The sequence below is a fragment of the Budorcas taxicolor genome, chromosome 15 (genome assembly GCF_023091745.1).
Source record: "Budorcas taxicolor isolate Tak-1 chromosome 15, Takin1.1, whole genome shotgun sequence".
Classification (NCBI taxonomy): Eukaryota; Metazoa; Chordata; class Mammalia; order Artiodactyla; family Bovidae; genus Budorcas; species Budorcas taxicolor.
Window position 1 is genome coordinate 74398039 of NC_068924.1, and position 14769 is coordinate 74412807.

General features: G+C 41.4%; 1 protein-coding gene across 5 annotated transcripts in view; it reads right to left on the bottom strand.

Moving 5' to 3' along the window:
* AMBRA1 (autophagy and beclin 1 regulator 1) overlaps window positions 1–14769 on the bottom strand; it is a 163831-nt gene that overhangs the window by 41176 nt on the left and 107886 nt on the right. For all 5 annotated transcript variants that reach the window (XM_052652402.1, XM_052652405.1, XM_052652403.1 and 2 more), the window contains one exon: window positions 453–563. In XM_052652402.1, the coding sequence (XP_052508362.1) occupies window positions 453–563 (111 nt within the window). The remainder of the gene's footprint in view (window positions 1–452; window positions 564–14769) is intronic.

Genomic DNA, 14769 nt, shown 5'->3' on the forward strand with positions numbered 1-14769 from the left:
AAAATGGACTGTCAGACAGACATTCTGCAAATCACACATCAATCAGGCCACTCCCTTTGTTCCATTTGGATCTAGAGTAATATGAGTTTATAATCACTGTAGTCTTTCCTCAAGGGTCTGGCTCTCAGCTCCTATACTCCCATCACTTTCTCTTTCTCTCAGTTCCATCCAACCTCTAGGCTTGAGACAATGAATGCTAATCGGTAAAGTCCTGGGGCAGAAATATTCATTTTGCTGTCCACTTTAGTACTGTTCACTGCTCAGGGTGGGTGCCCAATAGACATTTGCTGAATTGCTTAGCGAGATCTGGAGGAGAGCTGCAGAAATGGCATGGAGCCGTCAGCTACTCAACGAGGCGATGAAAAATCCAGTGCTATTGCGGGTCTCAGAGATCTGGCTCACCAGTAACAGACAGACCTTCCACCGGGATCCCCAGTTCTACGTTGGCTTACCATTACTGATTTCTGGGAGGTCAAACTTAGTGAAGTCCCACCACTGGAGCCGGTAGGTAGTATTGGCAATGTTACTGGCCACGGCAGACTGTCCATCACCAATCACTGCCCCTGGTCGGGGAGAAGACAAAGAGAGCACGTTATAGATCCATCTACATATTTCCACTGCAAACAGGAGGCAACACTGGGGTCAGTAGGAGAGGGAGAAAAGGCAGATGCTGAAGGCTGAAGACAGCTGACAAGTCCTATCTGTCAAGTCTCTATCTTAAAGAGAAACCAGACATGTTTCTCAAGAACAATTCTGCTTGTAAATATAATCCCATATTATGTTATGTTATATTAATCAGCCCCCCTTTCCACTATTACTTAACACTGACTGAGCGCCACCAGTGTGGCAACATACTGTCTGGTAGGCTTAAAGAGACAGTCTGAAAAGACAGATGAGTTTCCATAAAAACGCTGGGAAAGAAACATGAAGAGAGGAGATCGTTAATACAGAAAGGCCCCGCAGAAAAGCGCTCAGTCCCTGGATGTCTCTGTGGTGAGCGGCGCTCTTCGGGAGAAAGCATCTCCTTTGTATATATATGACCTTCCTCCCAGGAAAACATCTCAAAAGGAGAGGCTTCCTCCAGGGAGCAGGCAGCCAGCATTCAGCTGATTGGATAGACAGAGACAGTAAAGAACAAATGAGGTAATATTTGTTCATTTTTTCTGGACCCCTGGCATGTAACACAACAGAAATTTATGAGCCTAGCTTTTCCGCATCAGAATATTTTTATTAAGGCAATATTTTATAACCCTCCTGCCCTGCCCCACCCCCACTACAGGAGAACTTCCTTGAATACAGATTCACTTGTAAAATCTCACGGTTTAACATTCCCTGAGATATACGCTTCTGTATGACATTTTTTTCCTTGGTAACCAATTAAATAAAAAATGGATTTTTTTTTTTTAAAACAGGGTGACACTTTAATTTGCAGTTGTATTTCATTTTACATGAACATGTCATTTCTTCCTCCTCCTCCTTCTGAGGTGCGTTTCATACACAACCACCCTTCTGATCAGACACAGCCAAACCCTCTTGGGAGAATAGAACGTTCGTATATGCTATATACAACCTAAACGGTGTTTCCTGCTGCAAATTAACACCAATTTGGAGGAACTGAACTTGTTAAAGCTGACTGGCCTTGGAACAATGGACAACTCTACACCCAGATTCTTCCATATTCTTCCACCTTCCTCCTATGCATGTCACTGCAAGAGGTTTTTTGTTTTCCCTTCTCCTTTTAGAGAGCTTCATTTATTGCTCTGCTCCTCCTGGTATTTCCCTATTCTTTCTCCAGATGGTCAAGACTGTTCGGAGAGAAGGCGGTCTCCGTACAAGTCATGGAATATGAGAAGAGTACTCTGCTCACTCTCCCCAGGAACTGCAGGCCACTGCACGAGAACTCTTTCGAACATTAGTGAATTGGAAGACTCCTTGTCCCTGTTTCAATTTGTTAAGAAAGGCGCACACACAAAATTCATTTCCAAGATGATGATACTTCTATCGATGGATTAACATATCCTCAACATGGGCAGTCCTGCCCTTGTAGGGGTGAAAACTAGTTTGGGGTGGGGGGAAAATCTTGAGAGAGTACAATCCCCAGGTTCCCATCAAAGTACTGCAGTGTCTGAGCAGATATGCAGCATATCTGTTATATTAAAATTTCATGGGAGGGATTGATTAGGGGAAAAGTGTCTATAAAGGCTTCTTTGGAGGGTAATGATAAAATAAAGGTTGAGAAATACTGTTCTAGATAAACCAATACCATCAAAATAATACATTCCTTAAAATCTTGCAGATTCAAAGACATAGTCCAAAATGGTCATGATTTCTCCGAAGGCCTAAGCAAGACAGCATTTGAATGGTCTGTCAATGAGCCCACTGACCTCAAACCCCTACTGAGGGCCCTGGGGCGTATCACTTCAATGAGACAAACACATGCCTTTGCTTTTAACCTTCATAGAAAATTCTGTAATGATGGTATCTGACTTGGGAAATTTTGCTGAACCTCTGGGTCCCAAGGAGGGTAAGCTACCTATAGGACTTTCTTAATAGGAACTTTGTTGATTTCTCCAGGCTTCCCTGACAATGAAAATGATTCTTAAAATTCCAAGGTCCACTTCCCAGAAAGAATTACTTACTTTCACTTGGACTCAGGCTCAATTCCACTGAGTTTATGAATTGTTCCTCTGGTTTGGTTGATATCAACCTCTGACCACTAGTCTCTCTCAAATTACTTTAGTTCCTTAAAATTTCCTTCGAATTTTAGCAGACAAGTGCATAATCCAAAATGGAAGAAGCCAAGTTGATTTTCTTGGTATATGATGAAAGAAATGCTAGTTGCTAAGAGAATAGGGAAAAAAAAAATCTGAAGAAACAAACCCCATATTGTAGGAGCTTAAAATCTGGGGGAGAGGACGAGAACTACAAATAGGAAAACAGTTACAGAAAATACCAGATGCTTTAAGAGCTCTGCAACTGGAAAGCAAATGACTGAGACTCCAACCCACAGCTCCAGAAGTACCCCCACATGTCCATGCCTCAAGAGACATCTGGAGAATAGCTGGGCAATAAGATCATCAAGCATGGTCGGACTGTGGGGAAGAGACTGGGGAAGCATTCTCTGCCAGTGGTGCCAGAGTGCTGAGGTGGAATGGAGCCTGGCACCTGGGAGAGTTGATTTTCAGGGCCGTGTAAACACAGATTAGGGAGCTAAAGATGCCAGCAACAGATTAGAGTATCGTCACCAGGTTCTCTTCCATAAGAACTGCAGGCCAACTGAGCCTGTCTCTTGGAAACATCAGGAAGAAAAAGTATCACCTTATTAAAAAAACAAAAAAAAAAACCTCAACCATTTAACAGGCCTTCTGCCGCTAAGCTGAAGGTACAGGAAAGGTGCCAGAGGGAGTTAATGGACGGAGTTACAACAAAGTATTTACAGAGGCGGCACTTAGCCTTGGTAATCAAACCCCGACAGCACGGTGAGGGTGAGGGTGAGGGCTCGAGGTGTTCACAGTCACAGCAGAGCGGAATGAGCTGAGACTCAGGGTTTCTCAACCTCCGCAACTGGTATTTTGGGTCGGGTAAGCCTTCCTTTAGGGGATGGGTGGGTCTTGTGTGTGCTGGGATGTTCAGCAGTGGCCCTGGCCGCCTCCTGCTGGATTGCCAGGAGCACACCAGCCCTTCACACCCAGCTGTGACCACCACCAACGTTCCCTGGGGATCAGAATCATTCCTGGTTGGGAAACTCCAAGTTAGATAAAACACAGCCTGTATTTAAACTTCAAGATCAGTGTTCTTAGAAAGCAGTACTACTGGGATGCTCACTCACTGCTAAAGGCACCAGAACCGTCGGCGACACCGATTTTGGAGACAAACTAATGAAAGGCACATCATTACACAATATTCCTTCGGCAAACTTCCAGTCTCCCGTTGTGGCCGCAGATTAGAGTCTGCCTTGAACTGGGATCTTATGAGTTCACCTGTTTTTAACATGGTTTCTGAGAATATGGGCTTCGAATCAGATGGATCTGATTTTGACACTTACTGCTAGTACCTATATTTGTATGCCTCTGTAAATTAATCTCTCTGAATCTCAGTTGCCTTATCTGTAAAAAGGAAATAAAAATCCTTTCAATTTACAGGGCTATTTGGAAAACTCGCTGAAAAAATACTTGTAAAGTGATGGCAAACAGTAAGTGTCTAATAAATGTTATTGTTGCTGAGTGGCTAAGTTGGGTCTGACATTTTCGCAACCCCACGGACTGTAGCCTGCCAGGCTCCTCTGTCCATGGGATTTCAAAGGCAAGAATACTAGAGCGGGTTGCCATTTCCTTCTCCAGGGAATCTTTCCAACCCAGGGATGGAGCCTACACCTCCTGCATTGGCAAGGCAAAGTCTTTACCACTGAGCCACCAGGGAAACCCACCTAATAAATGACTTCCATTAAAGTTACTTTAATTATTGACACCAATCTCTATATGCTCTTCCTCTGTAGGTATAGCTCTGTAAGCAACAGCTCAGAGGCAGAGGTTCTTGCGTAGGAGACGGGTCCAAATAGCGTGCCAGGGCCAAGAAAGGGAAACGCTTCATTTCAGAATTAAGAGCAAATGTGTAGGACCTAGATTCCTTAGGAACATTCTCCTTGAAAGACAGCTCAGGCAAAGACAGTCCACAGACTGGTCCACAAAACACACTGTAACAAATTTAAAAGAACTGAAATCATTCAAAACATGCTGTCAGAAAACAAGGAAATTAAACTAGAAATCAGTAATGGAAAGACAACTGGTAAATTCCAAAATACTTGGAGATTAAGCAACACACTTTAAATAACACATGGCTCAGAGAAGACATCTCAAGAGAAATTTTAAAATATTTTGAACTAAATGAAAATGAAAATACAGCTTATTAAAACTTGTGGAATGTAGCAAAAGCAGTGCTTAGATGGAATATTACTGCTTTGAATGCATACCCTAGAAAATAAGATCTAAAATCAATAATTTAAACATCTACTTTATGAAATAAGAAAAAGAGCTAATGAAATCCAAAGTAAGCAGAAGAAAAGAAATAATCAAAATTAGAGTGGGAATCAGTGAGACTGAAAACAGGAAATCAATAGAGGGGAAAAAAAAAATCAATGAAACCAAAAGCTGGTTCTTTGAAAAGATCAATAAAATCAACAAACCTTTACCCAGGCTAACAAGAAAAAAAGAGAGGACACAAATTATTAATATCAGAAACGAAAGAGAGGCTATCACTACTGATTCCATGGACACTAGAAGGGCAGTAAAGAACTTTACAAGTAACTCAATGTCCACAAGTTTGATAACCTAGGTGAAATGGACCAGTTCCCTGAGAGACAGTCTACCAAAATTTACACAAGAAGAAATAGATAACCTGAATAGACCTGTATATAATACACTGAATCAATCATTAGAAGGCTCTTAAAACAGAAAGTGCCAGGCTCATGTGGGTTCACTGGTAAATTCTATCAGACATTGAAGGAAGAAATTACACCAAATCTCTATAACTTCTTTCAGAAAACAGAAGTGGGACTGCTTCTGAGGCCAGTATTACCCCAATACCAAAACCAAAGACAATGAAGAAAGAAAAGCTAGTCTAGTATCTTTTATGAACACAGAAGTAAAAATTCTCAACAAAATGTTGGCAAGTAAAATACAATAATGTATATAAATGAGTTATACAAAGGGGAATTTATCCCAGGTATGCAAGGCTGATTAAACATTTCAAAATCAGTTAATATAATCCATCACATCAACCTGATAAAGAGGAAAAATTGTATGATCATATCAATAGATGCAGAAAAGGCATCCAACAAAATCCAACACCTGTTTTTGACAAAAACTGTCATCAAACCAGGAAGAATGGGGTATTTCTCGATTTGATAAACAATGTCTCCAAAAAACTTGTAGCTACATTTAAAGGTAAGGAAAGACAGCTTGACCCTTGAAAAATATGAGTTTGAACTATAATGAGTCCAACATATGCAGAGATTTCTTTCAACAAATATGTCCTATGGTACTACCTGATTTGCAGGTGGTTGAATCCAAGGGTATGGAAGAGCAGGTATGGAGAATTGACTAGAAAGTTATACATGGATTTTCAACTGTGTGGGGGTCAGAGTCCTTCTCCTTCACACTGTTCCAGAGTCAACTGTATATGCTTTCTCCCTAAGACTGGGAACAAGCACCTTTCATCCCTCCCCTTGCGTACTGTACTGGAAGCCTACTAAATGCAGTAAGACAAGAAAAGCACAGGGAGGAAGAGATAAAACTTTCTTTGTTCACAGGTGACATAGCTGTTTATGTTGTGGTGGTCACTGTTCAGTCCCCAGTTAAGTCTGACTCTTTGCAACCCCATGGACTGCAGCATGCCAGGCCTCCCTGTCCCTCACCATCTCCTGGAGTTTGCCCAGATTCAAGTTCATTGCATCAATGATGCCGTCCAGCCATCTCATCCTCTGATGTCCTCTTTTTCTTCTGCCCTCAATCTTTCCGAGCATCAGGGACTGGAGCTTCAGCTTCAGCATCAGTCCTTCCAGTGAATATTCAGGGTTGATCTCCCCTAAGATTGACCGGTTTGATCTCCTTGCTGTCCAAGGGACTCTCAGGAGTCTTCTCCAGCACCACAGTTTGAAAGCATCAATTCTCTGGCGTTTTGCCTTCTTTATGCTCCAGCTCTCACAACCATACGTGACCACTGGGAAGACCATAGCCTTGACTACACAGATCTGTGCTGGCAGGATAACGTCTCTGCCTTTCAACGCACTAAGTATGTCATCGCTTTCCTGCCAAGAAGCAATTGTCTTCTGAGTTCATGGCTGCAGCCACCATCCGCAGTGATTTTGGAGCCCAAGGAGAGGACATCTGTCACTACTTCTACATTTTCCCCTTCTATCTGCCATGCAGTCATGGGGCCAGATGCCATAATCTTAATTTTTTAATATTTAATCTTAAACTGGCTCTTCCACGCTCCTCCTTGACCCTCTTCAAAAGGTTCTTGAGTTCCTGTTCACTTTCTGCAATTAGAGTGGTGTCATCCACAAATCCCCTTCATGGATCACTGCCTTGCCATGGTGAAGGGCTTGCATAACTGAATGAGGCTATGAGCCCTGCTGTGTGCGGCCACCCAAGACAGACGGGTCACAGCAGAGAGTTCTGACAAAACGTGATTCACTGGAGGAGGAACTGGCAAACCACTCCAGTACACTTGCTGTGAAAACCTCATGAGCTATTTATGTAGAAAATCTCGAAGAATAAAAAACTAGCAAAAACGAAACAAAAAATTCCTGGAACTATTAAGGTTGCAGGATATAAGGGTGATATACAAAGTCAACTGCTTTCCTATATGCCAGCAATGAATAAATGGAATTGAAAATCTGAAGTTAAAAATACAATACCATTTACATTAGCACCAGAAAAATGAAAACTTTACTTGTAAATCTAACAAAATATGTACAATATCTATCTGATGAAAGAAATCACAAAAGATATTGAAAAATATGGGTGAGATATTCCATGTTCATGGATAGGAATACTTAGTACTGTTAAGTACTGTTAACAGACTGTCAATTCTTCCCAATTGGATTTATAGAATCAATACAATCCCAGCCAAAACCCTAGAACATTATTTTGCAAATACTAGAAAACTGATTCTAAAGTTTCTACGGCAAGGCGAAAGACCTAGAATATCCAACGCAATACGCAAAGAATGAACCCAAATTTGGAGGCTTATCTACTGTCAAGACTTACTATGAATCTAGCCATCAAGACAGTGGGGCACTGGCAGAAGAATACGCCTACTCTAGACGTTTGTCTAGATCAATGGGACAGAAAAAAGAGACCAGAAATAAACCCACACAGATATAGTGAACTGATTTTTGGCAAAGAAGAAAAGACAATTCAATGGAGAATCAAATCTCTGCAAAAACAGGACTGAAACAACTGGATATCCATCTACAAGGTAGACAGACACAAACCTTACACTTTTCAAAAAAAAAATCAACTCAAATTGGATAGACCTAGATGTAAAACACAAAACTCTAACTTGTAGGAGATAATACAAGAGATAATCTAGGTGACCTTGAGCTTGGCAAAGACTTTTAGGATATAGTCGATGAAAAGAAAAAAATTGATAAATTTCACTTCATTAAAATTAAAAACTTTTGCTCTGTAAAAGACACTGTTGAAGAGAATGAAAAGACAACAGATTAGGAAAAGATCTTTGCAAAACACTTTAACTGATAAAGGACTGGTACCCAAAATATACAAAGAACTCTTAAAACTCAACAATTAAAAAAAAAACAACAATTAAAAAATGTGCAAAGGATCTGAACAGATACCTCACCAAAGAAGATACACAGATGGCACATAAGCATATGAAAAGATGCTCAAAATCATTCCTCATTAGAGAACTGCAAATTAAAACAACAATGAGAAACCACCACACACTTCTCAGAATGGCTGAAATCCAAAACTCTGATAGCACCAAATGCTGAACAGGATGTCAAACAACAGGAACGTGTCATTCCTTGCTGGTGGGAATGCAAAGTGGCACAGCCACTCTGGAGAACAGCGTGGCAGTTTCCTGCAGAATTAAACTTGCTCTTGCCATATGATCAAGCAGCCATGCTCTTTGGTATTTACCCAAATGAGCTGAAAGTGTGTGTCCACACAAAACCTACACAGAGGCGTTTACAGCAACTTTACTCATAACTGCCAAAACTTGGAATCGACCAAGATGTCCCTTAATAGGAGAATGGATAAGTAAATTGTGGTACATCCATACAATGGAGTATTACTCACTTCTAAAAAGAAATGAGCTACCAAGCCATGAAAAAACACGGAAGAAAACATATATTACTAAGTGAAAGAATAAAGAAGCTGTATTTCACATGATTCTAAACTATATGTCATTCTGGAAAAGCCAAAACTATGGACACAGTAAAGATCAGTGGCTGCCAGGAGTCTGGCCAGAGAGAGGAATGTATAGGCAGAGTGTGAGGAAACTTTTTGGGGGCAGTGAAACTATTTTGTATGGTACTATAATAGTGGATCATGTCATTATTTATTTGGCAAAACCCACAGAACTTACAACACTAACAGTGAGTCCTAATGTAGACTACAGACTTTGGGTGATGATGCTGGTTCATGGATTATAACAAATGTACCACTCTGGGGCAGGATGTTGATGATGGGGGAGGTTATGGGTGTGGGGAGAAGTAAGAAAATATATGGGAACTGTCTGTACTTTCCAAGTAAATCTGTAAACCTGAGACTACTCTAAAAAAGAAAAGTCTATTATTTGAAAAAGAGAGAGAGAAAGAGCCCCCAAGATTCTCATTCATGTTTTAGAAAACAGTGGAAAAGAGCAGCTATCCATAAGCATACTGTTAAGTCATAGCAGACCACGTTCTGTTACAACCACAGAATTCTTCTTCCAGAACCTCAGAGCAAAAGAGTAAATGAGAATTATTCTGATAAGAGATAATATTAGAGGAAAAAGAAACTTGAATCCAGTGATCCTAGCCAACCATCAGAAAACAACCATGGCAAAAATGAAGCTGCCAAGTCTCATTCTGAGCCAGGTCTTTAATATGCAGGCTGGAAGCCTCAGGAATGTGTCTAGGGATAAAACCTTAACAATCATGACAGTCATATGGTAGGTGAGCTCTACCAAGTCTGGTAGACTGCATGCATCTCTGCTTCCGCTTCTCTCAGACTCTTTTCTCCTGTTACTTGGAAAGGAGAATTAGGGACCTTTTGTTTCCCTAATAAACAGCTTTTTAGCCTCTCTCCAAGATCTGTTCTAGGAGCAGGAATATGAAGAGTATGATTCAACAGTACAGTGAAAATATGGAACAATAGGAATCATTAGCAAATCTATCAGAAAAGCTAATTCGGGAGGGTAGAGAAGGTCAAGTTACAAAGAAGGAAACGATTAAATTATATTTCAGTCCTATAAAATTGCTACATTTGAGGCTGCCTAATTCAGAACGGCTGTCTCTGAGTATGCTGCTGCTGGGAAGACAGAATAAGAATGAGGCTGGGGGTGCAAACACCCATCAGCCTGGAAGCACAATCACTCTCCTGCTTGGCTGTGATATGAAGTTCAGAACCCGCTTGCTAATTGGTCAGCAGAACTGACACTAGATACCCCAAGGCAGATCCAACTAAACAACTAATCAACTTTTAAAAATTCTTCTTAGAAATCCAGCCACAAAAGACTACACATTGTATGATTCCATTTACATGAAATGTCTAGAATAGGCAAAGCAACAGTCAAGAAGTAGATTAGAAATTGCCCAGGGCTGGAGTGGGCAGCAGAAGCGGAGAGGGAAGGGGAAGTGACTGCTAATGGGTATGGGGTTTTTTACAAGGTGATAAAATGTTCTGAAATACACAGACAGCGGCAATGACTGCACAACTCTGTGAATATATTAAACCACTGAACTATATATACTTTACGTAGGTAAACTATATGGTATGTGAATTGCATCTCAATAAGGCTATTATTAAAAACTATTCAATATACATTTTGGTCGCTTTATGAAATAAAATAAGGCAATTCCATTTTTGGTATCCTTTTGTACTTCTTTTATAATTTAAGAGTCTTGATGAGCATTTCTTTGTGCCATATTTGTTTACTGGCTCCTTGTATTTCTTTTAGTGTTTGCTGCCTACCCACGTATCTTTTGTGTATTTTTATGTTTGGTTATTTTTAAGCATTTTTTTTAATAGACTGAGTTCTTTGTAAATTAATAAATTGGTTTCTGTTCATGAAAAAATAACTTACAGCAATAGAACACAGTATTATTTGGACATCCTAAGTATATATGAATAGCATTCTAGGAAGAACACTTCTTTGCAGAAAGCTTTATTTAAATGCAGTCCTTAACTTGTTCTCTGAAGGAATATATAACGAAGCACTCTCTAACACTCACTTTAGCTTCTCTGGTGGCTCAGGAGGTAAAGCTTCTGCCTGCAATGCGGGAGACCTGGGTTCGACTCCTGGTTTGGAAAGATCCCCTGGAGAAGGAAATGGCAATCCACTCCAGCACTCTTGCCTGGAAAATCCCATGGACAGAGGGGCCTGATAGGCTACAGTCCATGGAGTGGCAAAGAGTCGGACATGACTGAGCGACTTCACTTTTCACTTTCACCATTTTAAAAGATCTCGTCTAAGACCATAGCCAATCATTCTACAGCCTGGGGACCTGGGCAGAGTTCCTGGTGGCAGATGATAAGACTTTCTCCAAAGGTAGAGATTGCTTTTAGTTCTCATGTATGGTTTTGACACCGAGGAGAATGACCAAACTATATGCAGTTTGTTTACAAGTAACAGCTTTATTATGATATCATTCACATAACATACGATTTACCTACTTAGAGTATTTGTGGTTTTAGGCTAGGTCATAGTTGTGCAACCATTATCAAAATCAAATTTACAACAGCCATCACGACCATCTAATTTCAGGCCACTGTCATCATTCCCCACCTTCCAAAACACCTTACCTGTTAGCAGCTACTCCCCTCCACCCTGCCCCACTTGCTCCTTTTTCCAAAGCAAGTGAAGAGATCAGTGGGTCTATTTTCTGTCTATGTAACTTTGCTTCTCCTGCACATCTCGCATAAATGGAGTCATATGACAAGTGGCTGTTTGCTTCTGGTTTCTTTCATTCAGCATAATGTTTCCAAAGTGCACCCGTGTTCTAGCATGTACTGGTGTTTCACTCCTTCTCATGGCTGTAGCGTTCCACTGCATGTGTTTTTATAAATAAACCACAGGTTTGCATGAGAATAAGAGTTTTTATTTATAGGAAACACACTGCATGGAAACAAGAAATCACGAAAGTGCTGAGGGAAACATTTATTTCCTTTGGAAGGAAGAAGTATGTTTTCAAAGATCAAATCTGAATATACCATCTATAGCTGAAACCAACCTTCATTTTTTCCTGAGGCTAAAAAATAAGAGAAGTATTAGGGGACATAATTTTCTATAAAGACATAATAATTTTGTATTTTGTTTGTTTTTTATATTCCACACGTGACACTGACATAATGTTATAAACCACTGTTAGCTCAATAAAAAATAAAACAAAATAAGGGCCTCAAAAATATCACTCGGGTGACTATAATTACAGGAAATATGCTCAGTAAGGCATGTGGTCTTTCAGACTTAGACTGTTTGGTAACTGCTCTCATTGGTCACTGAAACAGATGTTGAGATCACTCATTATATAGTAAAGGTTATACACACACACACAATTTTCTTCCCCTCGCGTGTTCAGCTCGTGGGATCTAAGTTCTCCAACCGGGGGCTGATCCCGTGTCCTCAGCAGTGGGAGCATGAAGCCCTAACCCACGGAGCACCGGGGAATTCCTTGATTTGAAACACATTTAACTTCAATTAAAGGGTAAATGTTTAGTAGAAATTGATGTCATCGACTAGATGTGCTTCTTTTATTGGCTGTACCCTGAGGCTTTTGGGATTTTTAGCTCCTCGACCAGGATCGAGTCCAGGAACTTGGCAGTGAGAGCAGGCAGCCTTAACCACTGGACTGCCAGGGAATTCCTGACTAGATGTGTTCTCAGCAGGAACTGGGCCCCTAAACCAACATAGTTTTATTGTCCAGTAAACATCTAAAGGCTCTAAAGCTCCTGCTCATAAAAAACAAGGGTAGCGTTAGTCCACACACAAATCCTGAACTTTGGGAGCAGACCCAAGAAAGATACTGTTGCAGTGAAAGGCATTAGATGAGGCCAACAAAGTAATAGATTATAGTCTGTGAACAACAAGGATATTAGTCAGGCCTAGAAGACAGACACTATGCAAGGAAGGGAAAAGGAACAGCTGTGAAAGATTTCTACATATCACAATGTCATCAGAATTTTTCTCTAAACAACAATTCAAACCGGGATTATGTGGCCATAGCAGAGTCAGCTTTATAACAGGCCAAGAGAAGGAAGGGACATTTAACCAGATGGTCATCAAGGCCAGAGCTGTGGATAGAACCTTGCAATCTGGAGTAAGCAGCACAAAGAATCTGATACTATCTTTTTTAAAAATTGTGGCAAAAAGCAGATAACATAAAGTTTATCATCTTAGCCATTTTTCAGTGTACAGTTCAGTAGTTTTAAGTATATTCACATTGTTGTGAAACCGATTTCTGGAAATTTTTCATCTTACAAACCTGAAACTCGACCCATTAAACAACAACTTCCCATTTTACCCTCTCTTCAGACCCTGGTAGCCACAATTCTACATTCTGTAAGTGGAAGTATGTGGTATTGGTATTAGGTTTTTTTTTTTGGCCACACCATGTGGCATGTACGATCTTAGTTCCCTGACCAGAGATTGAATCCATGACCCCTGCCTTGGAAGTGCTGAGTCCTAACCACTGGACTGCCAGGGAAACCCTGGAATTAGTTTTTAATGTGTCTTAAAAGAGAGAAAGCACACAAATGGTGTGAAATTATAATCATATTCAAACCTACAGGAGGTCATTAGGTCTGATGCGGGAATGTAACTTCTAGTCCTGGCATGGGTGTTTTCCCTTAAAAAGCCATTTGAAGAGGTCAAACAGGGCACAGGGCTCATGTCATTAGACAGAGAGTTTCAGAAAGTTCAAAGGTCGAGGGGCTGCCATCAGGCTACTTTGCTTCCTAATTCAGAGATCGGTGATGATTCAATCACGCTGCCTCAGTGGTACCAGTGTCAGCGGGAGTTAGCGATGCACCGCCACCCTAAAGCAAAGGAGTAGGCTGCTCTCCACTGGGTCCTCACTCCATCCTCCCATTCACATTAAAACTCAGGATTAATCCTGACTGTTGGCAGAGTGACTGGTACCTCCTAGCTCTCTGATGTCAAGCTAAGATGCTCCCGTGTGGGTAGATAAAGACGCCAAAGACTGTTTTCATCACCACTCTGCAGATCTGCCCTTCTTCGATATATATGTCCTAATGAAGCAATTTTTCTACACTTATACTAATGATGTAACTGGGACAAGTAATTATGAAAGCAGAACATCCATTTTCAAAGAAATGAATATCATTACCTTTCTTTTACCCACAGACATTATTGAAGACCAAAAACCAAATAAGCTCACAAGAACACATGCAACTGAAAGATTAGGAGCAGCATTCCAAACCCCGACGGTGTTCAGGAGAAGCAGAGACACACACGAAAAAGCCCAACAGCCCCCACACAAAAACAAAAATCCCTGCATTTACTCCCTGCAGGCAGGAATTTCCTCAAAGCCTCTACTCTGAGAGAAGACAAGCAGGCTGGATGCGAGTACGAAGATCACGCGACCTCCACTTCCACATCCCCTACAACCTGGCACTCCCTATCTTTAGGTCCCAGCAACCTCTGTGCCTGGGAGGACACTGGCTCAGGCAGGTCCCGGAGAGAAGACAGGAAGGGCGTCTGGAAAGCGGACATCATCCTCTCACTGCTGCAGACAGGGCTGCTGACAGGGGCGCCTGGGCAGCAGAGGATGGGCAGGGACCAGGGATGCAGGGCAGGGAAAGGGCTCAGGGAGAAAGAGTGAGAGAGAGTAATAAAGAGAGCGATGACTGACTCCAGCACTGCCCGGCTCTCACCCATCACTGGTCTCAGACTGCTGAGCTCCTGCGGCCTTTACTGTATGCTGGATGTGCAAGTGAGAGGGATGGGACCAGAGGGTCCTGGGCTTGTCAGCAGCAGGAGGAAAACGACCTTTACTGCTGCAAAGACGATGCAGATTTCAAA